The sequence below is a fragment of the Onychostruthus taczanowskii genome, unplaced genomic scaffold, assembly GCF_017590055.1.
Source record: "Onychostruthus taczanowskii isolate IOZ18803 unplaced genomic scaffold, ASM1759005v1 scaffold89, whole genome shotgun sequence".
In the NCBI taxonomy this organism is placed as follows: Eukaryota; Metazoa; Chordata; class Aves; order Passeriformes; family Passeridae; genus Onychostruthus; species Onychostruthus taczanowskii.
Window position 1 is genome coordinate 2040953 of NW_024506882.1, and position 18152 is coordinate 2059104.

The 18152-nt window shown below is 39.3% G+C and overlaps 1 protein-coding gene across 12 annotated transcripts in view; it reads left to right on the plus strand.

Moving 5' to 3' along the window:
- Positions 1 to 18152, plus strand: part of BCAS3 (BCAS3 microtubule associated cell migration factor) — a 300833-nt gene that overhangs the window by 89126 nt on the left and 193555 nt on the right. For 10 of the 12 annotated variants that reach the window (XR_005954169.1, XM_041425421.1, XM_041425419.1 and 7 more), the window contains 2 exons: positions 5601 to 5751; positions 12596 to 12640. Coding sequence is in view for 11 of the 12 variants with exons in the window: in XM_041425421.1 (XP_041281355.1) it covers positions 5601 to 5751; positions 12596 to 12640 (196 nt within the window). In the remaining variant the exon portion in view is untranslated. The remainder of the gene's footprint in view (positions 1 to 5600; positions 5752 to 12595; positions 12641 to 18152) is intronic. The other 2 variants (XM_041425423.1, XM_041425425.1) reach the window with 1 other exon arrangement.

Below are 18152 nucleotides of genomic sequence, written 5' to 3' on the forward strand. Positions count from 1 at the left end.
CTACAAAGAAAGATAACACGTGTTGGACCGAATAAAACAAAACATGACAGCAAAAGCCCACTTTGGCAGTAATTAGGGCTCGTGGTGCTGGGTGTGTTTCCCGGGCCGTTACTGCGTTTGTCTGTCAGGCTCTTCCAAGGACTCCGGGAGCCAGCATTGCTTCCGCTGGGTTCTCTGCTCGGGTCACAAGGCAGCGTTTCTCACCAGGGCGCTGCTGTTTCCTCTTCCGACTGTAGTAGATTACAGATTATACTGGAACATGTCTGAGGAAAGGTCAGAAACGAGGGTGAAAGTCTTGGAACTGAAGCTGGGAAGCTTTCCATTCTCATCCGGGAAACTTTTTGTATTGAATAAAAAGCAAAGCAAAATAAACCACCACATCCATGACACTTCTGTTTTTCCTGCCATTTTTTGCCTACCAGTTAGAGAGGATTTTATTTCCCTTGCATTATAAAATTAGGGAACGTAGCTGAGGAATCCTCAGTGTTACACTAAACAGAAATAATGACCAAACATGGTTCATTTTCCTGTAACTTGGCCTCCACATGATTGCATAGCCTGGAGTTACTGCATTTTTATTTACCAAATTATAGATGTTTATATGTAGTGTTAATGTCAGTAGACTTCGTGGTACCCTTTGAAATGGAGTCTGTTAAATACTGGAAGATATAAAAGCTAATCAAGTAGGGTTTGAATTTTAATGACACTGCATTACTAAGCTTTTTGTATTGGAGTAATGGAAGAAAAATGGAAAAAATCAACATAGAAGCATTTTATTATAAGGCTGAGAGGTGCTTGATACCACTTTAGTTTTTCAAATAAAGTGTACAGAGAAGCTAAAATCCTTCTGATCATTACTTTCCTACCAGAAAAAAAATTGTCTGAGCCAAGCCCTCTTTGCTTTGCTCACTGACATTTTACACCAAAGAAAATTCTGCAGCACTTGGAGACCTGTCTTACACATGCTGAAATTTAACAGGTAAAAGGGTTTAGTTTCAGTTTGTTGATAAGTTGATGTTTGCATCCCTTAGGTGTGAGGGTGTAGTTTTGGTTTTAAGCTTGGCTGTGATTTAGGAGTTCCGTTTCCATGCACAAATGGGATTTGTGGTACTGATAGATTCAAACTCAGCTGAAATCAGATAAGAAGTGATTTGGTTGCATTAATGTGGTGCTGTGCGTGGACTGAGGAGCTGAGTAACAGAGGCTTCCTCCACATCATTCTTTCAGGATCCTATAAAGTCTTTTTGCCACACTGTGTTGCTGCTGAATGCAATCCTTGGGGCTGGGGAATGTTCCTGCCAAGCTGCATTTTGATGTCCACTTGTGTCATTAGTAGTGCCAAAAATCAGGGCGTTTCTCCTCCTCTCCTCAGAGATGATCTCTGACAGCAGTGCCCTCAAGTGCTCTGCTCAAACACTGACCAATTTGAAATCTGGCCTGAATTCATCAAGGCTCTTAGTTGATCAGAAAAGGACATGTAACTGTATTAATTGCTTTCAGTTGATAGATTGTTTTTTGAACAGTGTTACAAGCTTGCAACTCTTGAATGTTTTCTCCTTGATGTAGCTTTCCTTTCATATCCAAAAATACATATTGAAAACTTTAAAACGTGTGACTTGATCAAATGTTTTAATCTCACATTCAGGCCTACAGATTCAACATTTGAGGTTTGTGGAGAGCTGAGGGTGTCTCTGCCCAGGGGTTGAGGAGGGAAGCGATGCCGTGGGATCCCGAGCCTCTCCAGCCATACCTGGGAGAGCTGCTCCTGATGGCTTTTCCACAGATGTCCAGCTTTGTCAAAACCCACTAAATCTTGTGAAGTTTATTTTCCTTATAGCATCTGTATTTTATAATGGTGCTTTTAATTTGTTTTTTCTTTGCCTGCTGGGATTTCTTTTGTCCGGCACTTGCGGGCCTCCCTTTTTTCCTCGGTGGAAGTGAGTCTGTCAGTGATGGCCGCTTTGGGAATACAGCTCGGCCCGGCGGCCGCTCCCTCCCTCTGACAACAAAGCCCATTGTTGTTTTCTTTCTTCACTTTTATCCTCAGCTTAATCCATTTCTCCTTTGATTGTCAGTGGAATGAAACGTCTGGAAAAGAGTGGCTCAGGTTTTGGGGGGATGAGATGGTGGTGGTTTCGCAGACTCTCAGCAAACAGGTCCAAACCCCCCAATGGATTGGGTTCTCAGTGTCTCAGCAGGCAATGTTTGCCCAGTGTAAGGCTGCACTTGCAAATAAACTTGTCAGACTCCAGAGCCATGGTATCCCCAGCTTTTTGGAAGTCCCTTAGTAAAATTAGTAAGAGATATACCAGCCTAGACTGGCTTTAATGTATCCCATGCACAGCTCTGATACGAAAATTTCCTCTATGGCACCCCATGGAAAGACAAATACTTGACCCCATGTGTTGCATGAGGTCCTGAGGGCTCTGGGTGATTACCAAGGGAAAGTGCCTCCTTGCTCAGGATGCTCCACTGGAAATGATCCTTGAGGGGACGTGTTTGCCCTGGAATTGTGATGCTGATGATTGATTGCAATGAAAGCATTCCTGGAGTAGTCTGTAGGGTGAGATCTCTGTGTGTCAGTCTCCAGCCATTTACAGTTAAATGCACTGTCCACATGTCAGGAGGTAACTTGAGTTCAGCATTCTGCTGGATGAAAAACTCTGGATATTTCTACCAGACTTAAACTTTGGCTTATTTGTTGCTTGTCCTTTGACAGTGAATCAACAACGGCTTGAGCTGTAGAAATAATGTTGATGCTTGACTGCATTCTTTGTGCTCTTTTGGCCCGATCTGACTGCCCTGTGCACACACAACTCCTGTTTGCTGCAGGAGTTTCCTACTTGGAAGGGCTGGAAGAACAAAAGGGTAATTTTTGGGATTCCTGGATGGGTACAGCAGCACGTCAGAAAATTAGGGGGTTTTCTTTAACCTTAATCATCCCCACCATCTTAATACTATTGTAGTCAGATTTAAGGAACAACTTTCCTGTCAAAAATAATTTCTCTCCTCTTTGTAGCATTCCAACTTTTAATTTTTGACTAGTATCACTTTTAATTACATTTTTTGCAGTGAAGCAACTGACTGTTGCAGCAGAAAATGCAGGTTGGCAGGCAATGGTTATTGTGACATATGTTTGGTATTTACAGCTTTTCCATTTGTCACAGCAGAATTTTTTTATCATGTTTGTGCTGTGAAGTGCTGTGTGTTCTGAGGTCTGGTTTAGTTAATTTTTATTGAGGTTTGCATACATCAGATTTAGCTATAGTTCCAAATACATAGTTACAAATTAAATCCTTGACCTCCTGATGTTTTTGGTTTCTTTCTCAAAGAAGAATCATCTTATATTTTAGTCCCTTTCAGAATACACATTTACACATTTTCATTCTTTTTTTTATTTAGTACTTTTTTGGGAGGTTTATTGTTTCCTTATATATGAGTCTATAGACTCAAGACTCAAGAATTTGTAAGATGTTGTTCCTACAATTAATAAAAACCTCTGAAGGGATGAGATAATCCTGCAGTTTTCTAAGTATCCTTAACTGCTCTGGGAGTCCTCAACTTGTATGGAAGCAAAGCAGCTCATCCTTGTGTAGGAATGATGTCTGCAAATTCCTCATTTCTCTGCATGCAATAATCCATGGAATCAGCTGAAGGCTTTGCATATGGAAAACCACATGAAGCTGGGGGCAGAGGGCACTGAGACATGAAATGTGCCTTGAGAGGGGAGAGGGGGCTCTTCCAACCCAGCCTGTGGCTCAGTAGTTCAGAGTTAATCATTAGATTCTGGACAAGTAATAGAAAACAAATTACAGACATTTGGAGCCCCCTCAGTGGATACTGTCAGTGTTTGCTGTGCCCATGTGGATCCAGGGGAATATGGGAGAGGGAGACACTTCCAGAGAGGCCTTAGCTGCAGGAACACTGACTAATTAGACAATAGTGCACAAAACTATTCATATGCCTTTCTGAAAAAAAAAAAAAAACAAAAAAAAATGAATTATTAAACTAATTTAAAAAAAATAATTGCATCTCAGTCTTATTTAAAACTGAGCTGGGTTTTTTTTTTTCCTTTTCCTTTTTCTTTGTATTCCAAGTTGGTGCAGGAAAATTGCTATTAATGAAATCTGCTCCCTGGGAACTTCAATAGGCTTGTTCTTCATTAAAGCCTTTCTATTTCTCTTAAAACGTATTGATGGATGCTCAGGCCAGATACTTATCACAAAATACACTTTGTAATTTCATCATTTCTGGTATTGTGCTTCTCTGAGACGCAGAGGTCTGGGGGCTTTGCAGAAAAAACCCAAATAAAACCCCCAAGCTTACAGTTATATAGTATTAAAAGAAGGGTGAAGGAAGCATTGAGTGTCTTTAGGATGATGAGACATTCATTAAGATTTTTCCGCCTTCCTTTTCCTATTTTCAATCCATCTGAAGTACCATTAAAGCTTTTCAGGCAGCTTCCTGTGAGAAACCCTTTGCTGTGCTGTTTTTCTTCCTTGAAAAAAGGTGGCTGCTCTTGAGGCAGATTGTATGGATTTGGCCTGGGATTTGTATAATATCTGTGTAGAATGCATCGGTTGTTTAGGAACCTAATTCCCAATATGGTTCCCTTTTGATTAAGAACAAAGCCAGCGTTTCACAGCATTACAGGAACACAGAAAAACAAGTTAATGATCTAAACCTTTTAATTCATGGTTGCTTGTCTATTTAAAGTACTTTTGATTCTGCTATAAACAGACTGGCCCCTTTTTTTGTTTAACTTCTTTCTTTGGTTTCTTCACATTTCTTTCTTTACTGTCCATGAAATTTGGAGCTAGTTTCCTTTTCCAACTGAAGAATGAAAGGTTGTGACTACAGAGTGATACAGCGAGTAAGAAAGCGTATCCAAACTGGGCGTCCATCCAGCACAGACCTCTTTGAAATCAGCTAAATTTAGGGTTGTTGAGGGCTTTTTTTGTTATGTTTTCCCTTTCCTTTTTTTCAGTACCTGTGTTTCATTTTCGTCTTTTTGAATGAATATGAAATTTGTTACTTTTTTGATACTTTTTTTGATTTTTACATCTAGTTTGGCGTGGCTTTATTTGACATAGTTACTTGATATTTCCCTCCAGCCTTAGTTCTGCAGATGATTATTCTGTATGTCTTTATCCGTCGAGACAACAAAAGCGACCTTTTCAGGACTTCCAATTACCAACACTGTATGTGGTACTTTAGGAAAATAATTCCCTTCCAGCTACTCCTTTTTTTTTAAACAGAGAATTGGAATCCAGAGCTTGTCCTTCAAATCGAACTCGAAAACTTTTCGGTGAACAAAACTGCCAGACAAGCAGCAGCAGCAGCAGGAATAATTTCCCTTGCATGGAAAAGAATCCTTCCTTATCCCCATATGTAAAATTAGTAATTGCTTCTTCCATTTTAATTTTTTCTTTATCTGAAATGAAGATTATTTTTTTAGATTTTTTTCTTGTATTACGACAGCAGCTTGTTTATGGGGTTTTTTTTTTTGGTCTTTTTTATCTTATTTCAGGCAGATGTAGAAATGATAAATGAAGAAAAATTCCCAGTAACGTGTTTTATTGCATCTCTATCCCATCAAGGTAAATTGAACAGCCAAGACACTTACAATAACTTCACAAACAACAATCCTGGGAATCCTCGACTCCTGCCTCTCCCAAGTCTGACTGTGGTGTTGCCTCTTGCTCAAATCAAGCAGCCAATGACCTTAGGGACCATCACCAAACGCACAGGGTAAGTGGCACAAACCTTCCTCAGCCTTTGTGATTCATGTGGAAATCATTTGTGTTATTAGTGAGAATTAGTTTTATTCTATATTTTAATTTCAGTGTATGTAATTTAATAGCAGCAGAAGAGGGCTGGGAGGAAGAGGAGACTGAAAACGTCAGATAAATAAATACAGCCTGAAAACAAACCTCTGTAAATTCAGGAATATTCATTTGGGTGGGTCAGGAGACATTTTCACACCAGGAATTGGAATGAAACATAAGCAGAGCTGTATTCAATCAGAATAAAATATGGCTTTACTTTTTTCCCCAAGTTTGTTTATTTTGATTTCCAACCTTTTCAAGCAGAAACGATTTTTGACCGTCAGAGCTAGAAAGACAGTAAGCCAGGTTCAGCAGAAAGGCAAAACTTAATCCCACTGTTTTCTTGACCTTATTTTTCCTCTGTTGCACTGTTCTGGACTGGGTGGATTTCCACTCCAGAGTCAGCTACACTACTTCTCATGTGCCATGATAAAGTACTTCAAAGTATTTTTTGGGAAAAGCTTCTCTAAATATATATATATATTTTAAGATTTTATGAGCTTCATAAACCATAGCAATTTAAAATTAATTAATACTGTCTAACAGCGGACATTTTTCTTTTGCTAAACTTTAAATATTCTTTTATTGTAATTAAAGCTACAGTGTGATGATTATATTTTTCCTCTCTCATTTTCTGGTTGTTTGAATTCCTGAATATTTTCCAGTTAAAAACCTGATCCATTAGTTTTCAGAGGGCTTTTATATTTTTAAGGAAAGTAGATCCGAGCATGGCATGTGGTTGGACAAAACAACTGTGAGTCCTACAGCTTCCTAACCTTTTCCTGCATTTTGGCAAACACAGGCACTGCCTCCCTTGCTTCAGTGCTTTCTTTGCTCAAACCCTGCTCACGAAGTGAATTTTCCCTTGTGTTTCATGAACCGGGAATTATTTTTCAGGCGAGAGCTCACGGATATTCCCTCTCTCCCTGTGTAATTCCCATGTTTGTGCTGGAGTTCAGGACATGCTGTAAAATCCCCTCTAGCTGGGTGCAGTGGGTGTGAGTGCTGGCAGGCAGGAGCTGGGCTGTGCACGTGTGCATCCCTTCGTGTCTGTCCAACAATCCACTCCTGGCCTTGCCGTGAAACGGGAATTTCACGGGGCTCGTTGAGCCAAACGTGAGCCACAGACACGCAGCTGCCCCAAGCACACAGAGAAATTCCTGAACTTCACAGATAATTGGAAATGGAACTTAAGAAACAGTGAAGGAACAGTTTGAGGGTCATGTTGAGGTTTAGCTTCCTCCACAGGCACATTTCAGTTGCTTATTTTTTGCTTTTTTAGTTTTCTGCTCAGTTTAAGCTGAGTGAAAAAAATTTTGCTGCTGCTCAGGTGAATTTTGGAAGCATATCCAGGTGTGATCCTGGATGAGGATGGGAAGGGAGGTAGGATCAGAGGGAGGTTGTCACAGGGCAGGAGTCACAGTTCCTCAAAGAGGGGAAATACCAAAAACCTGGCTTGAAGAATATGGCCACTGAAGGACAGAAATATAAATGTAGGCTCCCAAAACTGGAATAGAGACTTAGAACCAGGTGGGACACAGCAGAGAAAGAAATTAAAAATTCACCTGAGGGCCTGCCAGGGGAGGTAGGTAATAGGAACAGTGAGAAGAAGGATTGGAAAAAAGCTCTTGGTTTACAGTTGTATTTAATGTGAAATTCTTCACAAAGGTTTCCTTAATGCCAAGAAACCTTTCTAAAATTATTGCAATTGTAAAAAGTCTGCAGTATTTTATTTAATGTTTTATTCTTAAACATCTAAAACATATTTGGAGTGTTCATATTTGTAGTTTTATGGTAAATTATGCTATTCACAAACTGTCTCTGTTCCATTTTATGTCATTTTTAAAACTAATTAAATTTAAAATGCTCAATGAGGCTTATGTAAGGGGGGAAAACAACAGTCATGGGAAATACCCTGCTGTGTAAATAGAGTTTTCATGAATGAGGATCATAATTTTCAGCACAGCCCACGTAGCCTTGTAACGGTAAGCCGAGAGCTTCCTTCATTTGTTCTGCATCCAAAATATTTGATGAAAGTACACAAAATTAACATGAAAAGCTGTTATTTATAAAGCAGGGATTTAAGAGGAATGCCTAGGATCCAAGAAGCCTGGCATGCCTAAAATGACCAAATTGAGACAGCAGCCTTAACTTAAACCTCCAGGGGGCAAAGCGTGTGTTTAACATATTTAACATCTGCCCTCATATTTCTGCAAACACATAGCACTGGAAGTCTGTGCAGTGTAAGATTTCGACAGGACAGGGACCATCTGCCTCGCTGGGAGAAGTGTAGGAGGCATGTATTACTGCAAATGGCAAAAGACAGATGTATTTACACCTCCGTGGTCAGCACCTCTAAGCGCTGCTCCGAGGAAACAAGGCTCTTCCTTGGGAGCAGCTGCTGAACCGCGCGTTGTGCAGCGATCAGAAAAGGAGCCGGGCTCGGCATCGCTCGGCTCCTCCAGCCGCCCTCAAAGATTCCTCCCCCGTGCTCGTGACTTTGAAAGAATTACAGATTTAATCTGTTGCAGCACATTTAAGCAAGGCTCAAATACCGTATAATTAGAGGGCAGGATTTGTCCGTTTTATTTGGTCTTTAATATTAAATCTTCATGAGGTCTTGTAGATTTTATTAACCAAAAAATCACGTTGGGGTTTGTTGTGCCAGTATCCAAGACAGCAAAATATTTTCCAGGTACTGAAAGGACTGATCAGTGCTGTTAATATCATGTGTCTGGAGCAGAGCTGCAAAGCATGTCATGTTGCTTGACAGGTGGAATGGCAGTAAATTTTTTAAAAGTGTTCCCTGTAGCCCTATGGGAATGAAAGACGGAGTCTGGAATTGTGTCATGACTGTGCTGTTCATCACAGATGCTTTTTTTTTTCCCCCCTGCAAACATGTAGATTTTGGAACATGTTCTGATCAGTCACTGCTCTGAATGCAAGTTCCATTGTCAGCATGGAGTATGTTGGAGCATCCCCTCTGCCTTCCATCCCTGTCCTTCCCTTCATCCCTGCCCTCTGCTTCTTCCTTCGCTTTTTCGAGTCTCCCACTGTAATTTCTGCACCTTCATCAAGCACTTAATTTTTGTCCCTACATTTTGTCATCCCATTGACTGGCTTTCCTGTAGTTTGTGCTGTCAGCACATTCAGGCTTTCCCAGAGGGGCTCTAACACTAATGAGTAAGGAAGCTTCTGATGTTTTAAAGATTAGGGGGGATGCAGGACAGCACAAGAGCTGGATTTAATAAGTCTTTCTATATCCGTGCCTCAGTTTCCCTCTGAAAATTTTGATAGTAATGCTGAATTCCCTGTCAATGCTGGTGAATGGATTAATTCATTGCTCATTTACAAAGAGCTTACAGACTGGAAAGGAGGAGAGCTGTGTGATCCATCTCTTTGTCTATAAAAGGCAGTGAATCAGAATGTTCTAGAATTCAGCTTTGTGCCCCACAGTAACTCCATAAGAGTTCCCTGGGTTTGTGGGATGAGTTGCAGTTAGTTTCCAGTGTGGACATGGATGAGCTGTAATGGGAAGGAGGGAAAGAAAAGATAAAATAATTGTCCCAAAAGAAAAACTGCTGTCAAAGTTGGCTCCTGTGACAGCAGCATTTGTTTTTAACTTCCTCAAGGGACAGGGTCATTATATTTGTATCATACTCCACTCCCCAGATCATCCTTGCTGGAGTGAGCAGCAGGATGGAACCTGCATTAGCTGAGCCTGGTCAAAACACAGAAATCCAGTGTGCCTTGCAGCAAAAGGGTAAACATTGCTTTTTTTCCAGCCAAGAGATTTAGATAGTGTATTTTCAAACATGAAACTCTATCCCTTCTTCACCCCGTCCCTCATTCCACCCTCAGTCAGGAAGGGGGAAGTAGGTAAAGTGTCTGATGCAATTTTATCATTTTAATTTTCTATGCACAGAAAGTCACTGGTGTATCTTGGGCTTATTTTGTCTCAGGGAGCTTCATTTATCCCACAGTCAGCAACTGCAGCAAACAAAATAAGTGGTGCAAAATCACCACATGAAGGTACAATTCATTAGGGAAAAAATAACTGAAAATGTAGAGAAGAAAATAGTAAAGCTAAAGAGTTCAGCACAATTGTTTGAAGCCAGACATTCTTTTTCTGGCACATTTCTCAGACATATTTTGTATCATTTTTAGTTTTTATAATGTATTTTAGTAACAAAGCAACTGCTGTAATGATTTGTAATTGATACAAAATTCAATTATTTGCACTGAAGTTTGGTCAGATGTCACTGATTATGAAAGGATTCTTGATTTGGCATGATGAAGGCTAGAATAAATGGGTATTGCACAGCTTATTAAAAGCTTGAATAGGTTTACTAAACATAACCACACAAAATCAAAGTATTTCAGTTTTCAATTCACTGAAACTCAGAATCAGGTAAGAAACAGTGAAAATTCTGTCAGAACTTTGAATGGTAAATCATCTTCATTGCATGATTTCCTTTGGAATTTCTCCCTAGCTCTGGGAAAGGGGAACCTGGGTGAGTTTTTGCCTTGGCACTGCTCTCTTGCTGTCACCGAGCGCAGCCATCTGGTGCTGTCTCTTCAAGGTTGGGTTATCCTGTAATTTGTGAATTCTCTCTCGTTCTCAATTAGCATTCCATCCATATTATGTGAAGGAAATAGGGGAAAACAATTGCTTATATAAATATCGTAGGGAAAAAATGGTTGTCTTTAAAGAAATCAGGTCTTTGGAGCAGAAAGGAGGCACTAAGTTGGTTTTCTCACACGTAAAAAGCATTTTAATAAGACTCTGCTGTAGTCTTTGCAAGTGTAATTATATTTTCTTCGTGATACAAAATTTTCTGTCCATTTTCATCCATTTTCTATCCAAAATTAACCGAACAAAACCTTCAGTTGAAGCCCACCTAGGCCAGTTTGTAATTAAAATAAAGAGAATTTGTTAATTTGCAAGTACAATCAGGTCAATATAGGAGTAGTTGGAGAAGAAAAAGCCAGTGTTGTCTTCTGCAATGTTTAATGGGCTCAGCTAGGTGTTATTTGCCTGAGGTTTGAAGAGAGAGCAACTGAGACAGAGAAGAAAAAGAAATAGTGTCCAAAACATCCATGATCATCATTTAGAAATTGAGTTCTAAACTCCCAGGCAGATCTGACCACTCTCCAATGACTCTTCAAATTTACACTCGATACATTCCAGGTTTTAACTTATGTTGGCTTTGGTTTATGCAGGAGATTTAGCTTTCAATTAAATATTTAAGCAGTGCAATAGTGCTGGACTCATCTTCTAGACTGGCCTTTGACTCAGGGACTGGATGTGCTGACTTTATAGGAGATCATTCAGTTCAGACAATTTAATTGGGCTTTACCACTGTTCAAAGATGATATATTAGGTCTAGAAGGGTGGTTGGTTCTGTCAAATGAGCTCTGTCCCCAAAAATGTTAACCAGTTTATTAAATACAGAAAGTTAAAGGCCAATCCCTTACATGAAGCTCAAAAAATAGGTTTTTTGGCCTATAGTACTAATTAAAAACAGGATTTTTTTTCTGTAATATTCTGTTCTTTATTGGATGTTTGCATTTTTGCATGTTGAAGAATATTTGTCTTAGGTTTGTACCTTCACCTGAATGTTTTTTGAGAGGATCCCTTCATTCATTGATGTGTTCATGTCAGATTTAGTTCACTGAATTCTTTTTTATCAGGCTGGTATCCTTTTAATTGTGTTGGTCTATGGCTGAGTGCTTTATACATCCTTCAGTGCTGGACCTTTTCTGGTAATTCATTGCCTGGAAATATTTCACCTGTTTCAACTACCCAGAACTTACTGCTGAGTCAGAGCATGAAAAGAAAACAGAACCATTGGCATTTACAAAATCAATTATTTAGTGATTTTGTGGATGATGTTACATCCCAAATGAGACTCAAAAGAAGCCTTGAGCCTTTGAGTAGCTTTACATTTGCCTCCTTTTGCTCCTTTTCAGATTTCATGCAAATGTCACTAGGGCAATGGCTTTTTAAAGGGAGATATCCATTGAAAACTCCCTCAGATTAATATCAGGTTAAAAACTCTCCACTGTGCAAAATACTTGAAGAAAACATGAAATCAAATCATGGTGTAAATTGTTGGGTGGCCAAAAGCACTCAGCTCTAGATCTGGTGACTGAGCATCAAATACATTTGAACTAAGTTAGGCCTCTCTTTCCTGCATCTGTGCAAGCTTTTAAGGGGGAGGAGAAGACTTCTGGGTCAAACAGTTGAATTTTATGGGGTGTTTCTGTCCTAGAAAAAGGCTGAATAATTGTCCTTAAAAGTTCTGATTGCACCTGTTGGTTTTGTTTGCCCTCCTCTCAGTAACTCTGTAAAAGTGCCCCGCTCAGCCCCTCAGTGTTCCATGGAAAACCCCCACCTAGGACTGATTTGGATGCTAATTCCCTTTTCCTGTCAATTGTGACTTCAGCATCTGCTGCAGCCCCAGCTTTGGCAGCAGATTGGAGGGGGGCCCTGAGCTGAGCCTAAGCCCAGCTCTAACTCTGAGCCCAGCTTGCACCGATGTCCCCGCGTGTCGCGGCACGCGGAGCCCTCCCGGCAGCTGCCACCTCTGGGGCCGTGCCCTGGGCACTGCAGCTCCCCTGGCAGCTCCTCCAGGCCATCAGCAAGGGCTCTAACAACGATTCTGTTCACTTTCTGCATAAATCTTAATGGCATGATGTACAGTGTACTTGTTGGGAATTGAGTTCTCATCTAATTTCTGTGCATTTTTCCCCTTTCCGTGAAGACCTTACCTGTTTGGAGCAGGATGTTTTTCCATAAAAGCTCCTTGGTGAGTTCCCAGTTCAAACCCAGCATGCCTATACTCCATTTGCTGTCCTTGCTGAAAATAACTCTGTGCTTAGACTTTTTAATTTTGGATTAATTTTTTGTTTTCATTTGTTTACCTGCATGGCTGATCCATAGGTTTCCATGCACATAATTTCACTTTTAAACTATGGATGCGTGTTCACCATCAAGCATTGCAAAGAATTGAATTCACTTTTTTTTCCCCTTCTTTTTACCTTTGAGAGTGCATTTAATTTTTAAGTAGCAGGGAAGTTGAAAAAATAAATTATTTCTAAGTGGGCAGAAATGATTGCAATGTCTTTCCAAACAAGCCTCTCTTTTTTTTTTTCTATATTGCTTCCTTTATTATTGTAGCACTAAGTTGCTTACAGACAGAAAACATCGATGATGACCTCTGAAAAATAAGCCAGATTAGCAGTGAGTAGGCAGTAAAGTACTGCAGTGAGAGGTGAAGCAGTAAAATGGGTACTGGAAAAAAAAAAGAAAGCTGATTACTCTGGAGAAAAAAAGTCATGGAACTGTCTGGGGTGAAAGAGATCTTCCAGATCATCTCGTTCCAATATGGGAAACAGATCTGTTAAAACTGGGATATTTGAAATAAAAGGGGGTTTCATTTTAATGTGAAAAAATGCAGACAAGAGAAAAAGCAAGTTTTAACAAGTTTTTTGATGTTGGAGTTTGGTTCAGTATTTGGGCAGTGCTGCATCACCTCAGTCACCACTTGATAACAGGATTGGGCTGAGATGGTGGAAGTTTTGGATAATAAGAATGGAAGAAACAGGAATCTTAGAAAATTTTAAAACTTCCATCAAGAAGTTTCTGGGGCTTGGGTTTTTGGGGTTTTTCTGTGGCTTTGGGATTTTCTCTTTGTTTTTAATTTAGCTAAGGGTATCTATTAACTATGCCCACCAGTATCTGTTAGAATATTTGTACGTGGCTCTTGGGTTTGCTCTAGAAGTTGGCACCATGTGTATCATCCTCAATGTCTCTATCAGAATATTCTCTTCAGGAAAAGAACTTGTTAAGAGCTTTGTGGGACACAGAATTCCCAGAGAAAGACTGAGGAGGGATTTGGGAGAAGGAGAAAGGAAAGGAAAGGAAAAAGGAAAGGAAAAAAGCAAAGGAAAGGAAAAAGGAAAGAGAAGAAACTTTGCCTTATTTGTGGAGAATTTCCAACTCCTGAAGTACCTCCCTAAGAACCATTTCTAAATACAGTTTATGGTGCACCAAAGAATTTTGCCTGGTGGTGATCTAAGAAGTGCAGAGGCTCTGGAAGAAGAGTTTTGGCAGTGGATTTCTGAGCGAAGGCTGTGTGGGTCACCCCTGCACGAAGCAGGAGACGTTGTCAACCAGCAATGGTTTTAGATTGAAGTAAGATTAAAAGGCTGAGATTAAAGAGGGGGATATATGAAATAGGCTCCAAAATTGTTGCCTGTCTTTCACAAGACTCTTTTTGTGGTTTGTTTAATGCCAGTGCTAGCTCAGAAATATGGTCCTTACTCATCTACAGAGAAATTAGGATAAAAAACACACTTTGGGTGGGGGAAGAAATCATGTTGTTTCCATTAAGGTCTTAATGAGACCTAAAATTCTGTAAACAAACTGGATGTTGATTTGACAGCTAAGTGCCTGGTGAATAAAGGATCCTACCATTGCTTTTCGTGCTTTTTCTTGCTTTATTCATGATCTGACAACTGGAAACATCTTTGTTTTCACATTTTAGGCACAATGATAAATGAATTAAAATTTCTGGACTTTGAGACAGATTTTTTTTTTTTGTAACTTCATGTGTAAATGCAAATTCCATGCAGTATTTTTCCCCTGATACTTTTGTTGCTGCTTATGTAGTGAAGATAAAACTTTTTCCATCAGCAGTCATAAATGTTTCCATTTCAGTGGGTTTAGAGTGGCATAAGTGCTTTTGTTTTCATGAATCTCATATATTTGGAGCCTATATATTTGTTGGGAATATAAAATCAAAGCAATTTTAAATCTTTGCAGACTGGTGCTATTTGACTATAAATATTTGAATATATATATAAGGCAGCTCGTTCATATCACATATATACAATTTATTTATTGTTTTAAATTCATGTCACTTGTTTGACAATAGATTTAAAGATACATTTAAGAGCTAGAAGAATTTTGTGAGACATAAAGCTCCATCATGAACTGTGCTGCTCTGGTTTTTAAATTGTTTTGTGTATTAATTCTTACTAGTTAAATAATAATATTTAGTTAGTATGTAAACTAATTAAATTATTAGTAACTATTTAGTGTTTTTACAAAGAGCTACCACAATGCATTTCCAGAGATTATGGCAGAGTTTCATGTATTACAAAGTCGACAAGTGGGAGCTCTGAATGGTTTCAGTAGGTCTTAATCTGTTCTTACTGTGTTGGCAACATGAAAGAACTCTCATGCTGAGCTCAGGCTCTTCATTGCTTTTTAAGCTCTGACAAAGTGATGTCTTCATTTTCTTCTTCAGTTTCCTCCCATCTCCTTTTGTGCCATTTCAATAGAGAATGTCATGGCCAACTCTGTATCTACATCTTGGTGCTTTTGCATTTAAGGTAGAAATAATCCTCCAAAATTATGTTAGATCATTTAATAATAATACAAATTTCCCCAGATACATTCTATTCCTGATTTAGATTTCTGTACAGATCTAACTGGGCTGAAACTACTGCTGTGTCTCACTGAATCCCAGGTGTGGTTGCACAGTGGAGTAGATCCAGAGAGGAAAAAGTAAGCTGCCTTTTCATCCTCCTGATGTCTTAAATGCAAAGCTGTTGTTCCTAATGTTTAGGAGAAATGAGGAGTGAAATTATAATGGGGAATGTTTTGGTCCTGTGTGCTTCACTGCCTTGGTTTTAGCATTGACTCCCAAAAATCTGAATTTCTTTCTGCATCCCTTCTCAGGAAAACTATGGTACAATCTTTTGGAAGTTACTGTATGATGAAAATTCTTTTAAAGTAACTGTTTTGTAAAAGTGAGGCCAAATGTGCCTAAATTTCAGCTCTTGGAATAATTTATGAAGTGCTGACAAGCCAAGAGCAAGGCAAGAGCAGGAGTTCATAGCAGAAACAAGTCATTCACCACCTACCTTCAACATTATTGTTTTGTTATCATTTATAAAGCTGAGAGGGTGTTTGCATCTGAAGAATAATGAGGATTTATAGTTTCCAAGTTGTTAAAATATCCCAGTGACATGTAAAGATATTTTTCTAATGGCATTACTGTTACTGAAAATTACTGGGCTTTGGAGGTTTGCTGGAGGAATGAAATTTGTGTTGGAATGTATTGATGAAAACTCAGGAATCGAGAAAAATGATGCTCAAATGAAAGATTCCTCAGCTACAAGAGACTTCAAAATAGACTTGTTGACATCTCAGCAGCATTTTCAGAAATCTGTCCAAACCAATAAGATGCACAAATCTTTTTTGTTTGTTTGCTTGTCTTTGTTTGCTAGCAGGGCTGAGTTTAACCACATGAGTAATCGTGTTTTACAAGGTCTGCTCTTTCTGTCTACACAACATCATCCTCGAAGGGAAAAGCTCCTGGCACTGAAACCAACACTTAAGTGCTTGCCTTGAAAGATGCACATCCTAAAGACAAGATGTAAATAGAACTGAGCTCAGACCATTTCCTCTAAGGCTGTTTATAATTGTATTTGGTCGAACACAGGTCTGGGGACTCTGGAAAAATGTGTTGAGTCCCAGGTTCACTTCTGCTTCAAGGCTTGAAGGCAATTCTGTCTCCGTAGAACTTTACTCTAGTTTGTAGCTGAGAATAGCAGTTGTTTGCAATTTTTTTTTCCATTTGAAATTATTTCATTAATCTTGAAAAATAATTTTAATAACTTCAGAATTTGTTCAGTGAAAACTGAGAATATTAAGAATATACGACAGAATAGAAAGATCTTTTGTCAAGAGGAAGTGAATGTGGCAGAGTCATACCTGTGCTCCTGGTTTGCTCTGTAGTGATTGATGGGTGACACTGTCCTGAATTCTGTATTAAATCCAATAATTTATTAATTGAAGTAAGCAACAAGACACTAATTCACTGACACATTTATGTTTTCATTTCTGAAGGAATATGAGTATGTGAATACTTGAAAAGTGAGAGCTAAAATAATTCTCAAGATACAGTTAGGTTAAAAATACTCTTTCTGTGGTAGATGATTATTTCAAAGTGAAAGAAATCCATTCTGATTTTTTTTCTAAGTGACTAATATAAACTTATTAGTTAGCACAATCACAATTTAAATATTCTAATATAGAAATATGATGTGCCACTGCAAGCAAGGGAATACATTTATAGGCAGGATCTTTTTGGAACACAGATTTCTGACCCAGTCATCTGTAGCTGTAGGTTTAACAGTTGGATATTAAGTGCTTTGTGGTGGTTCAATACCAGAGTTACTGACTATAAATTCCAACTGCTCTTTTGGGACATTCCAGCTTCTCCCACATGTACAAGTTTCAGCTTGATCCAAGTCCATGTGACCATAGGCTTGCCATGTGTATGATCTGTTAGCATAAATTAAATATCATTAAAACCATGCAGTGTTTTAATTGATTTCTGCTGTTTAAAAATATTCTTCTATGTTGAATTCCATACACCTGTGCACACACTTCTCAGAATTGGAGATTGTTATGTAAGAACCAGGTTAATGGGATGGTCTGATGACAGGCTGAAATTGTGCAGGAGAAGAAATTGGTAGAAAGAAAAATGTAAAGGAGGGATGGGTAGGAAGAGAAGGGAGCAGTGAAATAGAGTAGAGAGAAAAATATAAAATAATTCAATGAAAAGGACTAGAACAAGGGGAACATGAAGAAAGAAGAATCCTGCATGGATTCATCAAACAGCTTTTGTCTTGAGGAAAGGGTGAAATCCTGATTTAATGAATTGGGGCATGGACAATGCTCTGCCCATAGTTTTGAGCTGTGCAGAGCAGAAACCTGCAGGTCCCTGTGAGGAGAAGCACCTCAGGATGTCTCAGTGAACATCCTCACCCCCTGGCTCTGCTCCATGCACATCGTGGGCTCAGGGCACAGTGCCTCAGTCTGCTTTTCCATGACAGAATTCCTGCTGTGTTCTAACAGTGGCTCATGAGTGTGTGCATCCTTTCCTTCTCCTGTACCCTCTGCATGTCCTTCCCTGCCACCCTGTGTCACTCACATCCCCTGGCTGTTCCTGACTTCCTTTGGAAAAGACAAGGAGATCTCGACCTGGAATGGCTGACCCAGAATCTGTATTTTCATTCCCAAAGGATTCAGGATTTCTTTGTATTTACTTCAGAAGTTGTTTCTATTTAATGCAAATGTTCGGTGTTGGGTCTTTTAAACAATTCAGTTCTCCATTATGAGCCAGTGCTGTTTTTCAAGTGAATGAGTTCAGTATTCCAGGGGAATTTGGGACCTGTTATTGGGAAACACTGAGCATCTGCAAATCCTGCTCAGCCTTGTGGGATCTGCAGATATTCCCCTTT